This window comes from Pelophylax lessonae (genome assembly GCF_965119305.1).
Source record: "Pelophylax lessonae genome assembly, chromosome: 2".
In the NCBI taxonomy this organism is placed as follows: Eukaryota; Metazoa; Chordata; class Amphibia; order Anura; family Ranidae; genus Pelophylax; species Pelophylax lessonae.
The window spans coordinates 376,437,574-376,462,250 of record NC_138769.1 but is presented as its reverse complement, the minus strand read 5'-3'; the positions used below and the strand labels follow the sequence as shown (position 1 = coordinate 376,462,250).

Here is a 24,677-nt window from a genome sequence, read left to right as displayed (position 1 = left end):
CAGTAGCACACACCTCGCTATCTGGCACTGTGCATGTGAGATAATAACAATAGCACAGAAACTTGTCTACTAGAATTCAGATCAAGAAGGTATAAGCAGGAATAATTACCAGTTTCTGCTTCTCATCTGGATAAAATACAGTATTGCAGCTCCTGCATGTGGACATGTGGTGTTAGTGCTATCACATAATTACATGTAACACTGTGATATAGGCAGCTAACACTAGAGGGCAGCAATCCCTACTATATAAAATATGTATAAGGTTTACATGCCTTATTACATTAAGGGATACATTATTCCATATGTGCAAATATCTCCCATTAGTGGTAAAGACCAGTAATAAATTTAATTCTACAAATGTAGTGAAATAATTGGGTACCCAAACACCCAGATACTTAAATCTACCCATGGGTTTAGGGGATAAGTCACTGTGATTCCAATAGGAATTGGAGAGAAGCCAACATTACTGACCAAACTAAACGGGACTGGTAGATACTTGCTGAAACAATCATCCGCACACAAGGATGGCTTCTCTTCCAGTGCTTCTACCCATAGGGCAGTAATAGAGTTATACTGTCTAATCAGAGGCGCTCTATGCCCAGAAAGAACAACCAGGATGGTAAAAGAGGACAATCCTAACAGGTGCCCCTTTCTAGCGAAAAGGGAATTGAAATATCTTTTGTATATACATTAGCTAGAGGTTTGGTATACAAATTTAGATCTATTTGAATACATTAGGGTTCTCAAATCCATCTTTTTCAAAACTGACCATAGGTATTTCCAGTCTATTAATCTAAAATAATATGTATTTAAATACAGTCCCTGTAGCTATCTTTTGGGAATTCTTTGGGCAAAACTTGGTAAACAGGAGGCCATTATTTCATATGCTGACAATTGCTATCCATGGTGCTGAAACTATATATAAGCACTGTTTCAGCAACATCCTAGAAAATGCTGGCTACATCTAATTTTAATGTTAATATGTAGTGTATAATAGTTTTACTTTTAAAAACGATGTGCTCCTAACCACCCCCAGGTGCTTCACCTTGACAAAGTAGAACATACAAGGACACATTCTGTTCTCCTTTAAATAAAACCTTTATTTCTCAAGTTACAGCATAAGCACTGACACTCCAACTCTCTACATTTAGTGTCATGCTGGAACTGAACAATAAAATTGTGGCCTTGTATGCACTACTGGCACCTGGAGGTTGTTGTCCATCTGGTACACAGTGGTCATGTTTGACCACAAAGCATGCTTAAGTAGATTATTTGCCAAAATCTAGCCAGAATGCAATAAAAGAGAAATCAGCTTTTGTCTTTTTAGCAGTTTTCGCATAAGAGCAGTATAAATGGCGCCCAAAGTTTTAAAAACTCCCCTATAGGGGTTTGTGTACCCTCACATCAGACCCTGCCAATCCAGGAGGAAAGGGAATATCTCCTACTTGGAGCTGCAGAGATTCTTCCCCCTACAGCTATAAATGCAAGCAGATATGTTCAGTTCCATATCCAAGTAACTCCAGTATAGAAGCACTGAATAAATGCAAAAGGCAAACTCAAAACCAAGAATCAGTTACAACCTTTGAAGCCTCTTGTGGCTCTACTCATCCTGACTAGCAGCAGTTATTCTTTGTTGAAGGTCATGCACTGGTTTCATAGAAAGCAAAGAGTAGGGCGAAACAGCCTAAAGCCATTAAAAAATTAATTGGCACAGAACAAAATTTAAAAATCTGGCGCTGCAGCTCCAGGGAAGTGCAGAGGTTTGCTTCTCCAGTTAGATACCCCCCTCTTTTAATAGACACTTAACAAACATCAAAAGACATGTTTTCTCTATATTTAGCTTTATTTGCTTTGTGTTTGACCTTTTACGTTCCTTGAGTGGTTAGAGGCCACCTGAAGTCTTGCTGCCCTGCTAACTGCCTGACCTCACACACTGTCTACCAGCTTGTGTGTAGTTGACAGTACAGAAAACTGAAGTTGTACTCAAGAACACCATAACTCAAGAAGAAGAGTGGGATACAGACAAAGCACTATAAATAAAGGTGGCATATATAAACCTTTAATAAGAAGCCTGCATGATTGTAATATTTTAAGAAATAAACATTACAAGTAATTTTGTATGACAGAGCAAAAGGAGACATCATAAGAAAAGATAGAAGTTTATCTATCATTTTTTCATTCTCCAGCCAACTTGCATTTTCAACAAAGCAATCCCACAAAACCGTGGTTATAGGATCCTTAGCTACCATAGCCTCTAAAGCAATCGAAAGGTTGGGAAGGAAAACTACTGTACACTTAGTTTACATTACCAGAGGACATATTTTTTTTTTATAATGCTTACTGTGTATAATAGTTTAATTCACTGATGGTTCATTAGGTCTTTTTTTTTTTGGGAGTTGCTCATTTTCACTATTTCACTGCAGAGACACTGCAGGGCCAGTTATACTTTGTGGGGGAGGGGAAGTTGCTTTAAGTTTTTTAGGGAAAATATGGTAACACACTCCCTCCCTCTCTCTCTTAGAATGAAACTATATAGAGCCCCATCTGAAAAGATTGGTCAGTTAGGGGGAGAGGTAGAATGAGACACTTGGGGAAGATTTACTAAAATTAGAGCAGTCAGAATCTGCTGCAGCTTTACATAGTAGCCAATCAGCCTCTAAATTCAGCTTGTTCATATAAACTTTTACAATAAAACCTGGAAGCTGATTGTTTGTATGCAGAGCTGCACCAGATTTTGCACTCCCAAGTTTTTAAGTAAATCTGCCCCTTTGTCTCATGTAGTTGTATGTGTACATGGGCTGGAGCTATTGAGTTCTGTAAACATTTTTTTTCAACAACAGACAAGGATAGCCAGGACATTTTGATAATGAGCCAGGATTTCCACAATATTAAATATTGATATGCAATATTTTATAGTTACTAGACTAATTAAAGTAAATACAATAAATAATAAATAACTGGCGCACCACGGGGAGAAACAGTATCACCAAAAGACTATACCGATAATACTGGACACATACTAATGAACTAGTGAAAAGGACAATCAATGTGATATAAAAAGTCCATAAGTCCATATGTGACACAGTCCATAAAAAATTCCAATGTGCACTCCTTAGGCAGCTCTAGTGACAAGGTAGAAGTTTTGCTTGTTGCCAACTGAAAAGAAACACAGGCGCCACTCTAAGTGCAGTAGCTGGAATTTTATTAAAAGGATGCAACTTAATGTTGGGTACTCACAAGGGTAATAAGTAATCAAGCACATCAGAGAATGCTCCGGTGGAAAGTCAGGATGGCCAGAGCGATAGCAATGGGCAGGCTGCAGCGATATCGCTGTACTTCCTCGTCCCGGGGACACTCAGATGCCGGTCCGTCGTCACTTCCGAGAGCGTGGGCGTGATTACGTCAGGTCGCCGGCGCCATGACGTAATCACGCCCACGCTCTCGGAAGTGACGACGGACCGGCATCTGAGTGTCCCCGGGACGAGGAAGTACAGCGATATCGCTGCAGCCTGCCCATTGCTATCGCTCTGGCCATCCTGACTCTCCACCGGAGCATTCTCTGATGTGCTTGATTACTTATTACCCTTGTGAGTACCCAACATTAAGTTGCATCCTTTTAATAAAATTCCAGCTACTGCACTTAGAGTGGCGCCTGTGTTTCTTTTAATTAAAGTAAATGTATGTTAAGTTCTTAGCATACTAAATAAGTAGGCAAAGAAAACAAGTAAAAAATTAACTGTACATTCAGGTAAAAATATCTTATTGGACTGGGGATCTTTGAATCTTTATAAATATTTTTATAATATTATGTAACAATACAATGAAAGCCATATTCTTTCAAAGAGCAATTCTTTGTAGTATGTTCACATTGTTACACTACTTAAAGCTTTGGTTGGTTTCATCTGTAAGAAAAAACGGCTAACACAAACTTTCATAATAACAAAGTGATCATTAATACGATTGTGGTTTGCAAACTTTGATAATAAAAGGTTAATCAAGTCTAACAAAGCAACAGATATTCTTTGTTTTAAAATGGACCATTTATAACAGCCACAGGCACTTTCATTAAACAGTTTATTGTAACTGACAGTGCCATGTACACTGCCATGTGGTTGATATTTAATCAGCCTAGCATTTTTTAATTACCTGATCTGTTGATACCTGGAGTGCTTTCATTAATATTGTCAGGCTCTTTCCCAGGATGTAATGATAAAAGTGATGAGAACTCCCTGGGTTTCCATATTTCTTGAGTGCTCACTGCATCTCTTTCAAAAGCATCAACTTTTTCCCATCCAAGCACTTGGGAAGCTTAAAAAATAGAATGTATTTTCTTTTCAATGCAATGAATTAAAACAATTTTCACATATAAAACAATATTAACAAGGCACACTGTTTTGCTGAAAATTCAAAACCAAAGCTCCTGCCTAAAAGCTCACCTTATGAGGTGCTATTAACTTGAATCAACCATTTTCTCTGTGCCTGGTAAGTCCTGAAAAAACTGTGGATTAAAAATAATTTACCATCCCACTATCCAAAAAAAAGAAAAGCCTTAGTAGTCAAGTTTGCTATGACTGTATTCTGGGATAGTAAGAGGGTTAGGCTCATGTCTTTGGGGCCCTATAGACAAAGCTGCAGGGGGCACAGAAGAAGGTTTTTAGGTTAATAAAGTTATTGGAGTATAAAAAAGAAACATAAAAACTGGGAACACCAACATTGGGGTTGATTTGCTAAAAAAATTACTGGGCTGTTCAAAATCTGGTGCAGCTCTGCATAGAAACCAATTAGCTTCCAGGATTTGTTTTATTTTGTCAAAGCTTAATAGAACAAGCTGAAGCTGATTGGCTACCATGTACAGCTGCACTGGATTTTCCACTCTTCAGTTTTTGTAAATCAACCCCATTGTGTAGCACATGCACCTATTTAAAAATGTAAAAAAAAAGTTCACTCATGAAACATGATGCCTACATATTTATTTTAACTGGGTTTAAAGGTTTTAGAATGTATTTCCAATTTTGCAGTGAAATTGGGATACTTACCATTCAGTATGTGTTAAAAAATTTTAAAACTGCAGCTTTTAGATATTTTTTTCTGGAAATTCCAGCACTTTAAAAATCCTACCAGTTCCTTTTTGTTTATAAGGGGGATAGGTAGCTGTGTTTGCCCTCTCTGTACTGTGCAGGCATTTGCAACACTTTTTGTGCCCAACGCTGACAAAGAATGTCCTGCACCAAATTCATTAAAGCAGTGTGAAAGTTCTATTCCTAATACCAAGACATGCAACAAATGCAGGCCGGTGGCATCCTAACAACCAATCAAGCTTAGGTGCACCAGGTCATTTCTTGCTAGAGCATTGGCAGCATGGTGTCCTTTGGACCTGTGCACAAGGCAGATTTTAAACAAATTCTTGTACAAGTTACTGACATGTGCATGATTTTGTCTCATTCGTCTGTTTGTTGTTGATGGCGCAGATACTCTACTAAAAAGTGTCTGTGCCACGGTTCATGAATTTTATGGAATGGATGCATTTTCTGCTGCAGTGCAAAGGTACATAAGTAAATAGGTAAGTACACTGAACAAGTTTCAGGTGTCACCTGTGAACCTGGTAAGGAAACCTGAAAATGTGAACCTGGTAAGGACACCTGAAAAGAGCCCCTACCTCTTCTTCCTCACAGAACAACAACCCTACTGCTTGAGGTTTTAATGCTCCACCGTCTCTGCCCATCTCCATGTCAGAGGCCTTCTAACAATATTCCCAGTCATTTACCTTCATATCCCAAGGAAGGAATGTCCATACAAAAAGAAAAAAATTGCAGCACTTTTTACTGATGTTACTTTAAGATATCATTTACAGTCACATCACATAGACATATTATTCAGGGTCACTTGACAGCATTTTGTCAATCACATATAGTGAACAAGCTGCAGAAGACACGCGTGAAAGCACAGTCTCTTACCTTTCCGGGGTCATTGGTACTCACACAGACACTGACTTGCTTTAGGCTGTCCGTATCCAGCCTACTTCTCCTTACAGGTTGTCTCCTGAAATAAGATTACTGTAGTCTCTTCTGGCTTGGGTACACTTCTCCCAAGATCCTCCAGGGGGAAAGCCTCACTCCAAGGAACACTTGGCCTTGCCTAAAAGGCCTTTTGCAACCCCGATTATACTATTGCCTATTACCAGTACTATTCTGGAACAGATCCACCTAGGGGCAAACTAGCACACTGCATCTGCTTACAAGCGTACCCACCTATGTTCTTATGTACTTTTATTTGCACTGCAGCATTAAATATATTATTAATAAAACAAACACACAACATACCCCCACCTTCATCTTCAGTTTTGTAAGACTGTGCTTTGAATGGGTTTCCTCCTTTTTTTGCTTCCTCCTACAACTTAGTATCTGCATTTTGTATAGGATGCCAGCTTGAGCAGATAATGAAGCCAACCACTAAAGTGTTCAAAAAAAGTTAAAGAGGAGCTCCAGTTTCCTGTGTAAAAAAAAGTAAGTCAGCCTGACTTTTATTAAACGACAACTTACTTGTCCCACGATCCAAGAATGGGCTCACTCCAACCATTTTCAACTCCTGTCATCTGTCTCCAGCGCCGGCATCCTCACTGTGGGCACACGGAGCTTACAGCTTGTGGCTTCACAGCTGGGTGCCCGCTGAGCATGGGTAAGCCGCGCTGCATATTGTGAATGGTTCTGCAGTCTTCTGGGACCTGTGATGTGTCTCAGAAGATTGCGGGGAGGGGGTGAGAACTTCTGCTTCTGTTAGCCTAGGTGGCTAGGTGTCATTTCACAAACAGTGTAGGGGAGGAGGCCTTAAAGTGTATCTTCCGCTTTTGGGTGGAGCTCTGCTTTAATGAGATTATTTTTATCCCATGGATTTTCACTTTTCACAGCACATAGATCACATCTTTAAAAATGTCTTAAAATGCCTTGTCCTAAAGTAAAGTCTAAGTGAATCTCAGACTGTTAATCTTTGTGGAAGTGAATACACTTAAGTTTTAAAAAAAAGGGACACACCTCTTTCTTTACCAAGATAAAGGACCTCCATTAAAAGAAAAGGCTTTTCTCTGCTTTCTGTATGATTTGAGATATCTGTTGAACCAAATTCAAATTTATCTGAAAAACAAAGCAAAAAGATAAGCTAAGCAATTCAAACTGTGATAGTATTATTCAGTATAAGCAAGAAAACTATAATTTTAGTTCAAGTTCTTTTAATACATATAATCAAGAGATCTTTGTACATTTCTAGGCATGTATTATAGTTCAAATCCCACTTAAAGTGGTTGTACCCCCAAAAAATAAATAAAAAGTAAATATATGTTCCTGATCCTTTAAAGGTAGGATACACAGTATCAGGACAATATCCCCCCGGACAATATCCCCCCGGACATTATCCCCCGGGACAATATCCCCCCTGAAAACATCCCCCCCGGATAATATCCCCCCGGGACAACATCCCCCGGGCAAAATACCCGGGACAATATCCCCCCGGAAATCATCCCCCTGGACATAGGGTTAGGGAGTTAGGGTTAGAGGGGGGATATTGTCTAGGGGGATATTGTCCAGGGAGGATATTGTCCGGGGGGATGTTGTCCAGGGGGGATATTGTCCGGGGGGATGTTGTCCAGGGGGGATATTTTCCGGGGGGATATCGTCCGGGGGATATTGTCCAGGGGGATATTGTCCTAGAATCAGGATACACAGCATAGTGCTTATAGTGCTTGCGCTATGTCATTTGTCCCTCTCTATCTTTTGTTGACCTGGTTGATCTTGCCAGTTCCTGTGTCCCCCTTGGTGTGCCGACCGTGGCAATCATGGCTGCTGATCCATGATTACCGTGGTCAGGTTACATGCCTCTGTCATCCTGCTGCTCTCCTCTCTCCCTCCCTGCTGGTCAGCTCTGTGTATGCCTGTGTTAGCCATCTCCTCCCTGCCCCTCCGGCCGCTATACCTGTTAAAATGACCAGTGACAAATCCTGGAATCCCCTTTCTTACATGTAGATCTAATCAGCAGTGTGTGTGTTTTGTAAAAATGATTCAGTGAAATACTTCATTTACAGCGCCGTAGGGTGCTCATATGACCTCCCACCGTTCTACTCCTCTCCCTACATTATTGAGGTTTGAATTACATATTGAACTATTGAAGGCTCCAGAACTCAACTCCTGAAGTCTCCAAAACTTTTGATTTTAGATATAAACAAAAATTCAGATCTGCTCTTTTTAAAGTGTCAATAAATTTAGAGAAACTCTCCTGTCTAGAAAACACAAACACTTTGCTAAACTCAGTAAAATTTCAGAATGTATTCTAATTTAAAATTTTACATAATTTTACCACTACCCTTTAAAACCAAATATGGTAGGAATCTAGCAGGCCTTTGACCTCTTGCCAATCATTTAGTGCTAATTCTTTCCCTTGGAATACCATATTCTGATCTCACATAGAGATACTGTAGCTGTATTAGACTGGGAGTGCAAGATTTATTTTAGAAAAAATACAGTATATACATAAAAATGTGTGGTCTTGGGAGCACCCAAAGATGGCTATACACTATTAGAATTTCATCTGACATTTTTTTGCTTTAAAAATTCTTACAATTGTTCGTGAAGTTAAATTGATGTTTGCTTTTGACTAGAAAATTCAAAAAAAGCAGGATAAAAATTTCTCAAACAAACACATTTCTAAAAGTGTATGTGGTTTTTGTTTGGTATATCCCATTCATTTCAAAATCAATTATTAAAAACAAACAAAATTTTGAAACACTTTCAAGCAACATTTGTCAAGCTGTCAAATGTCCTGAGAATTTTCAAAAGTTAATGAATGTTATTTTGAAAATCTACTGCTATATGGCCAGCTTAAAGTAAAATAAAAGGCTAAACTATAAACCATTAAAATGTATGCCCTGCATATATTTTAGTGCTAAATCACAATGTAGATACCTTTTACAACTTATTTTCTGTGCAGTCATGTCACTGTAAAGCTTTCTCCTCTGCTTTCAACAGCTAGAGCTTTGGCAACTTGCTCTAAATGATTTAATCCAGTTGTTGGCCTTGCAAATTTACACAGATAAGCTGGAGCTTTGCAATCACAAGACCGCAAGGTAAAATTTTAAAGAAGGTATTTATATTGTGATTTATGCAAAGCATTGACGAGCAATGGGGAGGCGACCTTTTACACCCATTCACACTTGCGATTCATAGCCGCTTGCATGTAAAGGGTCATGGATCAGTTACGTGCAAATGATCGGCTTTGGGTGCAAACAGTCTGCATTTAGGACTGATCATTCGCAGGTAACCGCTCCATGAGTGAATACAAGCACACAGCAGCAAATAGCTGTGGGATTTGCCAGCAAATAATTATCCCCACTGAGTTTCTGGCATTTATTTGCAAACAGTCTCAATTGCAAGTAGAGTTAAGCCTAGTACACACGCAACGAATTTCTGCCGACCGGTCGTCCATCTTTTGTCTAGTGTGGTGTTTTGTTGGTTGGAATGCGCCTAGACTGCACATGAATTTTCCCGCACGACAAAATTCTACTTCAGAAGTGATGTTATGTGTTGGTTTTCTTTCTTTGTGTTATTTCTTCTCTGAGCATGCCCAGTCTTGCTCATAAGATTTTTCCCTGTCGAAATCTGTACTGACTACACGAAAATCGGACGTGTTTTGAGGGAGGACAAAAATTTTATAGCCTGCACACCAGAATTTTTACGGCCGAAAAGTCGGAGTCGGTTGTCGGAAGCATCATACTAACAAGCCGAAAATCGGCGGATTGGTCGTCGGACGAAAATTCTCGGCTGAATTTTGACACGTGTGTACGAGGCTTTAGTTTATGTTTTTTTTGCATTTCTTTTTATGAAGCATAAAATTGTACAGTGGCCATAGTACAATGCTTACACGCAGATGAATCCAGTGGATACTGATGATTCACATGTAACATTTCTACATAATACAGCAACAATACTTATAGGTCAAAACCAGTTAACAGACAGGAAAAATAAATACGACCTCTATAAATAGAATTTTCCATATCCAAAGATTACATCATTTGAGGGTATTTGAAGGGGTATAACCACCATTATACAAGCAATTGTTGTTTCTTTGAGAAAAGACAGATTCTAACAAGAATGGGAAATGGAAAAATTGAGAATGGAAAGGAAGGAAGAAGTGGTAAAATAAATAAAAAAAAAGAAGTAAAAAGCCCCCCTCCTCGTTTCTGACCTGGCCCATAACAAGATGATATGCAGATTAGTTAAATCTGCCAGTCAACACAGAGTGGTTCATACTCAGGAGTACAGGAAAACTCATTTTTGTTACATGAATAGGTCCAGAGTAGTGATAAATGGCTCCTCCTAACAGTCTAAATATGTGAGTGGTGTTTGTAAGGATACTGTCTTTTGGGTCAATGCTCTTCAATTTGTTTTGAAATTATAGAGGCTGAAATCAAGAGCTCAGTTTCAGTATTTGCTGGTGATGCCAAATAATGCAGGGAAATAACATTGGCACAGAATATAGCATCACAGGAAGACCTTGAAAAAATAGGGGGTTGGGCAGCTATATGGTAGATGAGGTTCCGTATTAAAAAATGTTTAAGTTATGGGTGCCATACACATGCAAATTATACATTAGGAAGGGCACCCCTTGGAAAATCAGTGATGGAAAAGGATCCAGGGGTGCTTGTAGATCACAAACTAAGCAATATATTGCAATGTAAAACCACAACTAACAAAGCTAGCAAAATACTAAGCATTAAAAAGGGCATATATTCAAAAAATAAATCAATAATTCTACCCTTTTACAAAAATGTTAGTTCAGCTTCCTCTTGAATTTTCACTTTAGTTTTGGTCACCAATCCTCAGGAAAAATGTTGTTAATTTAGAAAGAGTTCAGCAAAGGGCTATAAGGATTAATTATGTAGATTACAGTTATTCACTCTTGAGAAGAGGTGCTTAACAGGGTATATGATGGCTATGTACAAATATATCAAAGGTGACTTCAGTAACTGTATTAAACTGTTTACTCTAAGGTCCCTGAAGAGGACACATAACCACAATTTGAGTTTAACCTTAGATTGCAGATTTTTTTTTTTTTTTTTTTACTGTTAGAGCAGTGAAAATGTTCAGTTCTCTCCCCTAGGAAGTGATAGTAGCTGAGAGTGTCAACAACTTCAAAAAAACTTTTAGACGTCTTCTCCAGAAAGCAGAATATACAGGACTATGGGAACTGTTAGAAAAAAAAATATCACATGCACATCCATATACACTGTTACTTTTTTTTCTACCTTTTAAACTATGTAACTACTTATTATTTATATAGTGCAGACAAATTATGTAGCACATTACTTAAATACATAAATCAAATTATTTTACTTTAGAAAAAAAAACACAGAACTTCTTTAATAATCAACAGAATATATACAACTCTCTTTAGTAAACTTTGTAGAGATCCTTTTCTTTTAACATGATGAAACCCATCCCTTCCATTAAAAATTACAGAGTGGATTGAAAGATACAAATTTATGAAGAACTACCAAGATTGTGTGCTATGCAGTTAAGGATGCTGACCCCTGTTTCAACCTTATTCACTGCTGCAAGTTAGATAAATGAATATTTTATATACTTGTACTCTGAATTTTAAGCATTTGAATATAATAAAAAATACCAAAGAGCATAAAAGTGTTTAGCATTAACATTACAATTTGCTGGATTTCAATATTATTATAAGCTCTAAAAGTATGAAAAAACTATAATGAGCTACTAGAGCGATTGTATAAACAAGCCCCAGCTCAACAACAGTCAACCACAAATGCTCAATTGTTCCCCAGCAAAGCTATCACCACAGACCAGAATACTGAGCAATTCCACATAGCCCATTAATAAATTTCTCCCCATCAAGAGGTTTAAATCCTGAAACCCCTTTTAACCTCTAACACTATAAATAAGTAAATGAATTTCCTTAAGGCTGCACAGAAAATAACGGCTTATGTGATGTAAATGCAGTCTAATGGATTCATACTTATACTGATTGTTCATGCTGATTCTGATTGCTGTAAGAATGAAAACTTAAAAAACATTTCATTTTAATGTCAGCTGAGATTTAGAATCTTCTACCGCATGCTCATAGCTCAGATGAGGTATCACAAAGTAACTCTTTTGCTACTTAAATAGTCTTGGTTACTGGATCACACTTACACACATACAATAGTAATCAATACACATATATGGAAGTAAAAAATCTCCTGTTTATTATATATTTTTTCCATATAAATATATATATATATATATATATATATATATATATATATGTTAGAAGACCTGTATGGTGGCCTGAATTTGTGGGAGGAGCCCGGGGAGGGGGGTATTTAAGCAGCCCACTCACCTGTGTTTCTTGTCGGTTCCAGTGCACGATATTACATGTCACTAGGCCGACTCTCCCCAGCTCACTCCGTGAGTCTGAGCGTTCGATTACAAGTGTGTTGCAGCTTCTCAATTCGTGGTCTTTGTCGGCGGTTCTTGCTTGCTGTTGCAGATAGGATTTGAGCCTTTTTGTTTCATACACAATGTTACGATTCGTTAGGTTTGCTATCCCCCATTCCTTTCGTACTTAGCTGCTTCTGAGTTGCTATCAGTCATGTCCCGACATCATTTGGCACAGGCGTAGTAGATTTGTAGGTTCCCTCCGCCTTGCTTGTCATCCGATCCACAAGTATACGATTAGTTTGTAGATCCAAGCCTCCGAGCTGCTGTTAGTCGTTTTCCGATATTACTCGACACAGGCTTCACTAGTTATAGGATTCACCGTCTATGGGGTTTCCGCCTCATCCATTTGGAGATCAGCATGTATTGTTTGCACCGGTTCTGTGGCTGATTGAGGTGGTAATTAGACCTACCTGCAGTGGTTGGATTCGGCCGGTTCGCACCGGTTCGTTCGAACCTGTTACTAACATTTTACAAGTTCGCCAAACCGATGCAAGCCGGAGATCGGGCCGGTCTGATTCTCCTATAAAATGGCCGCAGCACTTCACTCTCCCTGTCCTGCATGAGCCAGGTATAACTTCTGCACTGCATATCGGCTGGGGAGGTAGCAAGAGGCGGGCTGCACTGCCTTCCCTTGCCTCTCAGCCAATGGGTGCATTGCCCATTACTTCCAGCAGACTTCCTGTGAAGTGGCATGGAGCTGCTCTGCAACTGCAAATGGAGGTGAGGAAGGAGAAGTGTGTTATGCTCCAACATGTTTAACCACTTAAGCCCCGGAGGATTTGGCTGCTAAAGGACCAGGGGTCTTTTTGCGATTTTTTACTGCGTGACTTTAACGGACAATTGCGCGGTCGTGCGACGCTGTACCTAAACGAATTTGACGTCCTTTTTTTCCCACAAACAGAGCTTTCTTTTGGTGGTATTTGATCACCTGTGCGATTTTTTGATCACGCGCTATAAACAAAAAAAGAGCGTAAATTTTGCAAAAATAACAATATTTTTCACATTTTTTTATATGAAATTCCCCAAAAAAAAAAGTAAAAATCAAAATTTTTTAACATTTTTCGGCCAATTTGTTTTATGCTACCTATGTTTGGTAAAAAAAATCGCAAAAAGCGTATTTTGATTGGTTTGCGCAAAAGTTATCGCGTTTACTAACAAAGAGAAAGATTTTTGTCATTTTTGGTGTTTTTTTTTTTAACGCGTAATGGCGGCGATCTGCGATTTTTTTTTCGGTACTGCGACATTGCGGCGGACAGATCGGACCCTTGACTGACATTTTTGACACTTTTGGGGTTACCAGTGACATTACTGCAGTAATCAGTGCTATACATATGCACTGTTACTGCAAAAATGACACTGGCAGGGAAGGGGTTAACTTTATTGGACAGGGAGGGGTTAAGTGTGTCCTAGGGGCGTGCTTTCTACTGTGTAGGGACATTCCTATTGGTGTAAAAGCAAAGATCAACCGTTCTACATAGTAGAACGGTCAGATCTTTACTTTTACACAGGGAGAACTGACAGGCAGCTTGTTTACACAAGCTGCTCTGTCTTTCTCCCTTCACAGGAGCGATCGCAGTGTGACTGGCGGACATCGAGTCCGCCGGTCACACGCACTGACTTGCCTGTGAACGAGCCGCGGCGGGCGCGCGCCTCGGCGGGCGCGCGCCCGCCCGCGATAGGCTCGCAAGTCAGTGACAGGCGAGTGACGTACCGATACGTCACTCTGCCTGGCCGGGGCTGACCGCCGCAGTATATAGTCGTGCGGCGGTCGGCAACCGGTTAAAAACTGCTAGAAGTGCCTTCCTTCCTTCCTCCCTGCCTCTTTCTCTCTCCCTCCATCCCTCTTTCTTTCCCTCTCTCTCTCTCCCTCCCTCCCTCTTTCTTTCCCTCTCTCTCTCTCCCTCCCTCTTTCATTCCCTCTCTCTCTCTCCCTCCCTCTTTCATTCCCTCTCTCTCTCTCTCTCCCTCCCTCCCTCCCTCCATCCCTCTTTCTTTCCCTCTCTCTCTCATCATTTTAGGTCAATTTGTATTCTGCTACATATTTTTGGTAAAAAAAATCACAATAAGCGTATTTTGATTGGTTTGCACAAAAGTTATCGCGTCTACAAACTAGGGGAAAGATTTATGTCATTTTTATTTATATATTTTTTTACTAATATGGGCGGCGATCTGCGAATTTTAGTGGGACTGCAACATTGTGGCAGACGGATCGGACCCCTAACTGACATTAGATAAAAAAAATGACACCATGCTTGAAAGTCGGAAATGGTTACTAACATTTTTGAATTCCACTACTGCTTACCTGGTGCCTTGTCTGCACTTTGATTAGCCTGGGGGGCTGGGTGGTTGGTATGTGTTCAGTTTTGGAGGAGGGGGTGGCACCCTAACACTCTATAATTGCCCAATTTGAATCCTGGTCACTTCGGGGACATAGTGTTTCGTATCCTCGGCACAACACAAGTCGATTCCAGTTGTCACACACATCAAAGATCCCTGCAACTTGGTCTCTCTCATGAGGCTCCTGACACAAGCAACCAGCCATTACTCAGACCATTTATACGATCGCACTTACTCAAACACATACAATACTCTAACTTCGTAACTCCGAGTCAGCACGATTTGTCCTTGTTTTCACCTCCGTGATGAGGCTACTTTCTTGCAATCGTTGCAAGCATGTCTCCTGTGGCACACGATCCGACCACTCATTGTCTCCAGTGGCACACAATTTGGCCACTTACGTTTTCTTGTCTGTCGTTTCTCCCTTAGGTCAATCGTGTTCAGGTTGTTCCATCCTGCACTAGGTTGAATGTGCTTTCTACAAAAAAAAAAAAAAAAAACGAACAAAAAAGAAAAAAATTATAATAAAATAGCAGTTCTCTACTGCTTGTTTTCACCTCCCTTTGAGGCTACTTTCTTGCAACATGCATTGCAAGCTCGTCTCAAGTGGCACTCAATCCGGCCACTTACATTTTCTTGTCTTTCTCCATAGGTCAGTGAGGTCAGGTTGTTCCATCCTGCATAAGTTTGGACATTTTTCTCTCAGTTAATATGACATACATACACACATGCAGGGCTTTGCATGCTTTTACCCAGGTTTTGTCACGTTTAAGGGGGGGGGGGGGGGCTTAGGGCTCTCCTCCACGCCAGGTTAAACCTGGCCTTCCATGTTACCTTTTTCAGGTTCCCGGTCGCCAGATTAGTCTCGGCTACGACCAGGACCTCTATTCTATCAGAGCACGAGTCCAGTGGGTAGTACACAGAATACTCTGCCACATCAACCTGCAGCACCCTTTATTCATCTCAACACCTTACATACACGAATTGGGCGGCTGGTCTGGCGCTCAGCTACTGTCACATTTTCTTTCTTACCTATTTTCTGAAGGACATCACCTTCAAACTACGCAGACACAGTTGCTAAACAGTTGCTTGCTGACAGTGCAGGCATTAGCAGGCCAACCATACGTCACCTATTGGTTATTTGGTCAGTCACCTCCTGGCTAACCTTGGTTACCCCTCACTTTTTGAGTTTTCCACTCTTCAGCGTTCGCCGGAACGCATCGTGTTCTTCACTACTCCTGTCCTTCCTTTTCTGTTTCTCCCATTTGCTTCTTACTTATTCTTACATATTCCGTCTCTCTTCCTCTGTTCTCATTTTCCAAAACTCTTCTTAAACATACACCCTCCCCCCTCCCCTCTTTTCTCATTATTGCTGAAGTCATGTCACAGTTCAGCAGTGAGGACTCGGCAGTGCCCTCGGTCACCCACTGCAGGTTCAGAGCCAGGCAGCACTCAGTCACTCAGGGGATGGACTATCCCCAAGCTCACAGCAGAGCTGCATCATAGGGCCATTCCCACCCTGCCATGGCCAGCAAAGTCAAATCAGACACTAGTTCCACTATTTTTCCAGCACACCTCCTCCCTACCGGCATCAGGAAGGACATCCTAGAGCGAATGATGTTAACCTGGCCTCCCTGCTCATCTTAGTCCACGATCTGGCCGAGAATAAGTCTCACGCCTGGGGGGACGTGTCTGTGGTTCTGAAGGCCAAAGACCCCAGGCTCAATCGCAAATTGTCAATCACTGAGTTTGTGCTGGCCTTCAGCATGTTTAGGGACATGTTGTGCTCGGCCAACCCAGGCAGCAGTGAAGAGATGGATATGTACCTCCATGCCATGGTTGACTTAGGGTATAAACACGGAGGCTCTGCGTTTTACGACTACCACCGCTCATTCGCAGCCAGAGCCACAGCCAAACTTGCCAAGTTCCAAACCAGCACGAATTGGAGCATTGTGGACACACAGTTGGTCTGCCTCCACTTTGCGGGTCTGCGTTCTCTGCTTTGCGCTGCTTGCCAATCTTCCATGCACACAGCAACCTGGTGCTCTGAACACGGCAAACTGGTGTTTCAACATGGACGCCTTGACCTTCCCCTCTACCTCTAGTGCCGCTCAAGGCATGCTTGCCCCTATGCAATATCCTCAGGTGGACAAGTTGGGATGGCCCGTCCAGTTACTAGGCAAGACGGCTATCTGCAACGACTCTTGCAGCTTCAACTAATGCCGACTGCTCCACATTTGTGTCAACCGTCATAGAGCTCATCTCAAGAGCACATACACCCTCAAGCGTCCCAACTCATCCTGACTGAGTCGGGTGAACGTATGATGGCTGGAGTTCTACCTTTCCTCTCACCCGTCACCCGCATACACACTATTCCAAATGCACAGGTTTATCTACGAATTCCACACGGAGCTCATCACACTACCCCACACCACTCATGAGTGCAGGAACCTCTGCTCAGCCTCCACTTACGAGCAGGCTATTGACAATCTGTTGTAGACCAAGCTGGACCGAGGATTAATTATCGGCCCCTTCGCTGAGTCGTCATTTGAGACATGGAGATTTACCATTGTTGGGCTTGTCATGGACAAATTCTCAAATATATTACGATTGGTGTACAACTTGACCATGCCTGATTCCTCCCACATCCCCAGTCTTACCTCACTGATTCCTTCCGAAGAGTTCTCTCTCAAGTATGCGTCCGTTGACTTAGCTATACAGTACAGTAGAGAATGTCCGATTAGCGGCAACACCGATATATTGGGTGCTGATATGCACTTTCCCTGATATATCTGTATCGGCATTTGGATTTGCCAATATTGCCAATATTTAGGGAAAGTGCATGTACCGGTGTGATGCCTGCAGCTAGAGGCATCACCCCGGTACCAGTGTCCATAGCCAACCGTCGGCTGACTTGTAATGACAACCAATGCGTCTGAGAAGCCGCTCGGCTGTCATTACAAGGAGCAGGAGGGGACATCCCCCCCTCCCGCTGCCTTACGTGGCTCGCCTGGTTCTCCCGTCCCACCGGCATCCTACCTCCACCGCCGCCGAAGAGAAGACACGGATCGCAATGTAAAAAACCCGGAAGTGATGTCATGACATCACTTCCGGGTACTCGGCGCCGAATTAAAAAAACTGACAGCATTCAATACAGCCAAACTCAGTGCCGAGGAGGGGTTTGGGGTCTTTTAGGCCCCCAGATCCCTCCACAAGGAGTAGCTAAAATAAATAAATAAATAAATAATTTTTATGTCCGAAAATGTCTTTGGACACGAACATAAAAAATCAAAAGTCCTAATTTTAAACGCTTTATAAGCAAGTTATTGCCATAAAAGGTGTATGGAGACCAAGGTACTGCCCTGGGGGACATGCATCAATGCAAAAAAATGTTTTTAAAACAATACTTTTTAAGGAGCAGATATTTTAATGATGCTTAAAGGCAAAAAATAAAAATGAAAAATGCCTTTAAATATTTAAATATCGTGCCTGGGGGATCCCCTTAATATGCCTGTAAAGTGGCGCATCTGTACGATGTATGCAGCCCATTGCAGCAATACTGACATTTCTAAAGGAAAAAATGTAATTTAAACTTGCTCGCGGCTGTAATTTATGTCAGCTCCCAGCAATACAGAAAAAAAAATGCCCCCCCCCCCCTAGTCCATACCAGACCCAAATTTTAAGGGGAACCCTACGTCAAAATAATTTAAAAAAAGGTTCCCCCAAGCTGTTTTTACCCTAATTTTTTTGAATTTACAACTTATTTTTACAATCATTTTTTTAAATTCAGCTCTCAGCAGGGAAGCCTTAACCTACTGATTGTGTGCTTTGCAGGCAAAAATCCCGCTAAGTGCTGAGAAATTACAGGTGTATCTGAATAGGTGATGTTTAGGCCAAACTTTTGCTCGGGCCAAACCGTTCACACATCCCTAGTGGTGCCTGAACACTATAACCCCTCTCAGTTACTCTTACTAGGTGCAGGAACAGCCCTGCTGTTGAAAATTTGAAAAAAAAATTAAATTACATGCACCTGTAATACAGGTGAAGAAAAATTGGGCCTTGGGTGTTAGTGATGCCGTAAATTAAAATCATTGTTGGAAGCTAGCATAATCAAGATTCAGGAATAGGATAGGCAGCATAGGCAGATAGTATAGCAAATTTGAACAGTTGCATCAGCATCAGGGGTTTGATAGCTGCTGTTGATCCAGGACTGATTCATTTTTATAAATGTCAGCCGGTCAATGGAGTCTGTGGACAGACGCACTCTTTTATCCGTCACAAAACCTCCAGCAGCACTGAATGTTTATTCCGAACGCACACTGGAAGCAGGACAGGCCAGTAGCTCGATTGCATATTGAGCAAGTTCTGACCAGTGGTCCATCTTCAAGAACCAGTAAATGCTCAGTTGGAAAGGTCTCCAAGTCTGCTCTTGTCCCTAGATAATCCTGCACCATATGCTGCAGACGCTGCTAATGGTTGCTGAAACCTAACAGCCCTGGGTGCTGAGGACTAAAGAATTGTTTAAAGGCATTGGTCAGCCGGTCGCCTTCTCCACTGCTCCTCCTTTGACTGAAAGAAGCCTCAGAAACACGTTGTCCAGGAAATGGTAACCTCCCAGTGTCTGGAAAGGTGTTACACAAATTTTTCTTCAAGGCGTCCTCAAGATGTTTCATCCTTTGCTCCCTCTCCTTGATACCACAAATCCTGGGGTCCTTTTCGCAAGGCTTTGCAGCATCGGGGAGCTTATGCAGTGTAAGTTTGAGGAGGCATGAGATTCTGAGTCCTCTGGGTCACTAAGGATAACATTGTCAGGAGCAACCTCTCCTCAGCCATGTACAACTCCGGGGGTTTCTGGGGAATAAAAAACCATCCCTTAAAGACTGCTGTATGTTATCCTCTACATCCATGCTGCCACAATTCTCCTCCTCCTCTTCCTCCTGTGTGTTTTGTGGCCCAATGGAATGGGATCTGCATAAAGGGGGCTCAAATGCCCTGTCTATGATTCCACGAAGCGTGGAAGACTAGAGCAACAATGTCACTGATGCATGCATTGTCGCAGCTCACCATCTTTGTGGCCTCCTCAAATGGTGACAGGACAGTGCATGTGTCCTTTATCAGCAGCCATTGGCATGGCGAAAAGGACCCAAGCTCCCCTAAGCCTGTCCTTGTGCCATACTCACACAGGAACTCATTGATGGCCCTCTGCTGCAGCATTGACAATGTTGAGTTCCACTTGGTGGGCATGTCACAAATCAGGCGGTTGGTGGGCAGGTTGAACTCCCATTGAATGTCAGCCAGCCGAGCACTTGCATTGTAGGACCGCCGGAAACAGCCACAAACTTTTCTGGCCTGCCTCAGAAGATCTTGTAAGCCTGGGTACTTGTTTAAGAAATGCTGCATCAACAAATTCAGGACATGTTTCAAGCGTGTGTCAAGTGTCCCGGTCAGAGGGCAGAGAGAAGGTTGGCGCCATTGTCGCATACAACCATTCCTGGCTCAACTACCTCTGAGCCTGCCGCTGCATAGCTGACAATCTCTGGCCTGGTGTGGCTCTTTTCCCCTAGACAGACCAACTGAAGCACTGCATGGCATCTTTTAGCCTGACTGCTTGCTTAGCCCCTTGAATGCTTAGGGAGCACTGCTGTTTCAGAGGATAATTCAGCATAAGAGGCCATAGAGGAAGAAGAGGGGGTGGAGCAGACAGATGTGGCAGAATCACCACCAATGTTTTGGAGGCATGGTGGCAGAACAAGCTCCAGCACTGCACCCTGTCCTGCATCCTTCTCAGCTGCCAGCAGAGTTATCCAGTGCACCGTGAAGGAAATGTAACTTCCCTGACCTTGCCTGCTGGACCATGAGTCAGCAGTAATGTGAACCTTCCTGCTGACCGATCTGTCCAACAAGGCTAGAACATTGCCTTCCACATGATGGTACAGAGCTAGAATGGCCTTAAGTGAAAATAAATTTCTTTTTGGAACCTTCCACTGGAGTACAGCACATTCCGCAAATTCACGAAAGGGGGCAGAGTCTGCCAGATGAATAAGCAGCAATTGTAGTGCTAGCAATTTGGCCAAGCTAGCATTTAGATGCTGAGCATGTGGATGGCCAGGACAGTGTTTTTTTTTTTACAGCTCAGCAACGAAATTTTCCTTCTGGTCAATCAACAGGCGGTGTACTGCTAGCAGATTGGGTGCAAGTACCTGTTGCACCCATTGCTCTACCATCATCCCTCTCAGTGCAGGTTGTTGAGAGGACTTGAGGCATATAGTAGGGTAGAGATCCCAGATGAGGAGCAAGGAGAAGTCTGCATTTTATTATGATGTGGGTCTTTCAGGTGGTGTTGCCAACGGACTGCATGGCAGGCCATCATATGTCTTGTCAAGCATGTGGTGCCCAAGCGTCTAGTGTTCTGGCCACACTTGATCTGCTTCAGCCAGAGATTGCAAACAGCAGCACTGCGGTCTGCTGCACGTGTTGAAAAAAAACCCACACCAATGAACTTTTGGAAGTCAGCAGGGAGTTAGCAGTGCCCTGCACCTGTGGAGCTCTGCAGTATGATGCAATAAGGTGGCTGCTCTTAAGCCGGCCCCTGGAGGACATCCTGCCTCATTTGAGTTGTTCTGCCTCCTCCTCACTTGCCTCCTCTATTCTCTCAGGCACCCAAGTATGGTCAGTGTTTATGCTGCAGGTTTTGGAACATGACTGTTAGTTTCTTGTCTGTCATTTTCACCCCCTCTTTCTAGGCTCACGTTATTCCCTTCTTCAAACTGGGAACCAACATTGGGGCATTCAAATTGCTGCGCATCCTCCAGCATCATGTAACTGGTGCACTATAAACCGTTTTATTATATATATATATATATATATATATATATATATATATATATATTTTTTTTAAAGGAAAATGTAATAAAGCCAAAAAAAGAAAACCCCTGCTGATGCAGAAGGAATAGAACCTGTGACACAAAAGGGGGTCAACAATTATGCCCTAAATACAATTAGTGCTGCTGCGCCATAAAAAAAAAACCCACTGCTGACACAGAAGGAATAGCACCTGCGACATGAAAGGGAGGACAGCAATTATGCCCTAAATACAATTAGTGCTGCTGCATCAATAAAAAACCTACTGCTGACACAGAAGGAATAGCACCTGCGACACAAAAGGGGGGACAGCATCTATGCCCTAAATACAATCAGTGCTGTTTTGCCACAAAACCACTCCCCACTGCTGGCGTAGAAGGAATAGCACCTGCAACCCACAAGGGGGGAGTACAAATATTGCAGCAACAGGACCTAATGCTGCTGCTGCTGCTGCAAAAAAAAAAAAAAAAATATATATATATATATATATATATATATCAAATGAAAAAAACAATGGGATCAGTGGGGTGACACAGACGTGTTGTATACACCAACACTTCAGTGGCCCCACTACACTGTGTTACACAAGAATCACAGCACTACACTGACTGCACTACACTGCAATATACAAAAATCAGCCCTACACTACACTGCACTGCAGTAAACTGTGTCATACAAGATGAATCAGCACAGCACAGCATTACACTGACTGCCCTACACACAAGAACCAGCACAGTACTACACTAAACTGACTGCAGTACACTGCTATACAATAATTAGCCCTACAATACACTACACTACACTGACTGAATTAAATATGAAAACACAATCCACAAATGACCTGCCTAATCTCCACTCCTAATCTCCACTAACACACTACACACGGGTAAGGCCCTCACCTTCCTAGAAATCGCTGTCCTGGATTAGGGTGGTCATTCACGCCTTCACCACCTCACACCAAGAGACAGCTGCAGTCCCTGTTAGGCATGCTGAACTTTGCTATGAGGATTGTCCCTCAGGGGCGTTCCTTCATTTCTCGCTTCCTGGTTTTTCTTTCCCACACACAGGACCCTGATAAAAGCATCAAGCTAGACCAGGCAGCTGCCACAGATCTAGCAATGTGGGATAACTGTCATGTACCTGAGTGTCCTTGAACTGGAAGGTTCCTTGTTTTGTAGCTTGCAGCCTTAAATGTTGTGCCACAGAGAAGCTCTGGAGTTTTGGCAGTGATTTTTCCAGCCTGATGCTTGCCTTGGACTCACTAGCCCCACCTGCTGTCAGCTTCAAACAATGTACAATTTTACCAGCTGTGAACAATGTACAATTTAACCAGCCTTTAACCACTTGCCGACTGCCTAACGCCGATCTACCACGGCAGTCAGCCCCTCACAGGCAAAGTGACGTAGGGCTACGTCACTAGCTTGTGAGGGTCTAGGGAGCGAGCGCGCGCCCCCGGAGGCGCGCTCCCGCTTCCGCGTAGTCACGGACCACCCCGCGCGTGTGACCGGCGGACCCGATGTCCGCCGGTCACTCGGCGATCGGCGGGGGAGAGGGAGAATGTCAGGCAGCTTGTGTAAACAAGCCACCTGTCATTCTCCTTGCTGTTAGGATACTGATCACTCGGATCTAGTATGTAGATCCGTTGATCAGTGTCCATACAGCTCAAGCCCCAGCCAATCACAGTAGAAAGCACGCCCCTAGGGATACACACAGCCCCTCCCTCCCAAATAAAGTTAACCCCTTCACTACCAGTGTATTTTTACAGTAACAGTGCATATATATAGCACTGATTACTGTAGAAATGTCACTGGTAACCCCAAAAGTGTCAAAAATGTCAGTCAAGGGTCCGATCTGTCCGCCCCAATGTCGCAGTACCGCAAAAAAAATCGCAGATCGCCGCCATTACACGTTAAAAAAAAAAACAACAAAAATGACAGAAATCTTTCCCTTTGTTAGTAAACGCGATAACTTTTGCGCAAACCAATCAAAATACGCTTTTTGCGATTTTTTTTACCAAACATAGGTAGCATAAAACAAATTGGCCGAAAAAGTAAAAAAAATTTGATTTTTAAATTTTTTTTTGGGGAATTTCATATAAAAAAATGTGAAAAATATTGCTATTTTTGCAAAATTGACGCTCTTTTTTTGTTTATAGCGCGTGATCAAAAAATCGCACAGGTGATCAAATACCACCAAAAGAAAGCTCTGTTTGTGGGAAAAAAAGGACGCCAAATTCGTTTAGGTACAGCGTCGCACGACCGCGCAATTGTCCGTTAAAGTCACGCAGTGGCGAATCGCAAAATACCCCCTGGTCGGAATGGGGGTAAAATCTTCCGGGGCTTAAGTGGTTAATTAAATAGCAGCACTTCCTTTTACTGTTGTTTTGGAATATCTTCCTGGGTGTGCTGCTTGCTCTTTGATAGACTTTCGTGTATGAACTTTTGCCTGTATTCGTGACTCCTCTTCAGCCTGCCGAATCTGTTCTTCACTGCCAGCTTGTGTATGACTTCTGCCTGCCTGACCATTCTTTGTATTTAGTTTGGATACCGCTTTGCCCGATCTGTTGCCGGCCTGATCTCTCTGACTTCATTTTCGCCTGAATCCTCAGCACTCAAGCTCCACTTCAGACTTTACCTCACAGGCACCTAACAATAACTTCATTGAGAACTGGAATGGCGTATCCATACAACAAAGCAAGATTTCACCCTGGGACTTTAAATGAGGTGAACACATAAGGCCAATAGATGTATATGAGGTAAACATGGTTTCTAAATGTATTAAAATAAATAATTATCATACAGAAAATGCATGGACATAAATGCAAAACCGATTTGATAAATACATGGTACATTGATGCTTGAAACATTTTACACAATTGGCTACAGGATAAAACTCTGGCATCTTTAATACTCAACGAGTTTCGCGCACCCAGGCAGCGTGCGTTTGATCTGCGTTCGTATGCATCTCGTTAGCCACCTGTACATGGTGTTAGGG

The 24,677-nt window shown here is 42.2% G+C and overlaps 1 protein-coding gene across 1 annotated transcript in view; it reads right to left on the bottom strand.

Annotated features, from left to right (window-relative positions):
- LOC309548122 (uncharacterized protein) overlaps nt 1-24,677 on the bottom strand; it is a 537,501-nt gene that overhangs the window by 190,110 nt on the left and 322,714 nt on the right. The window contains exons 21-23 of the mRNA XM_082248087.1: nt 15,224-15,300; nt 7,029-7,127; nt 4,147-4,308 (exon numbers count right to left, since the gene is read on the bottom strand). Coding sequence (XP_082104213.1) covers nt 4,147-4,308; nt 7,029-7,127; nt 15,224-15,300 — 338 coding nt within the window. The remainder of the gene's footprint in view (nt 1-4,146; nt 4,309-7,028; nt 7,128-15,223; nt 15,301-24,677) is intronic.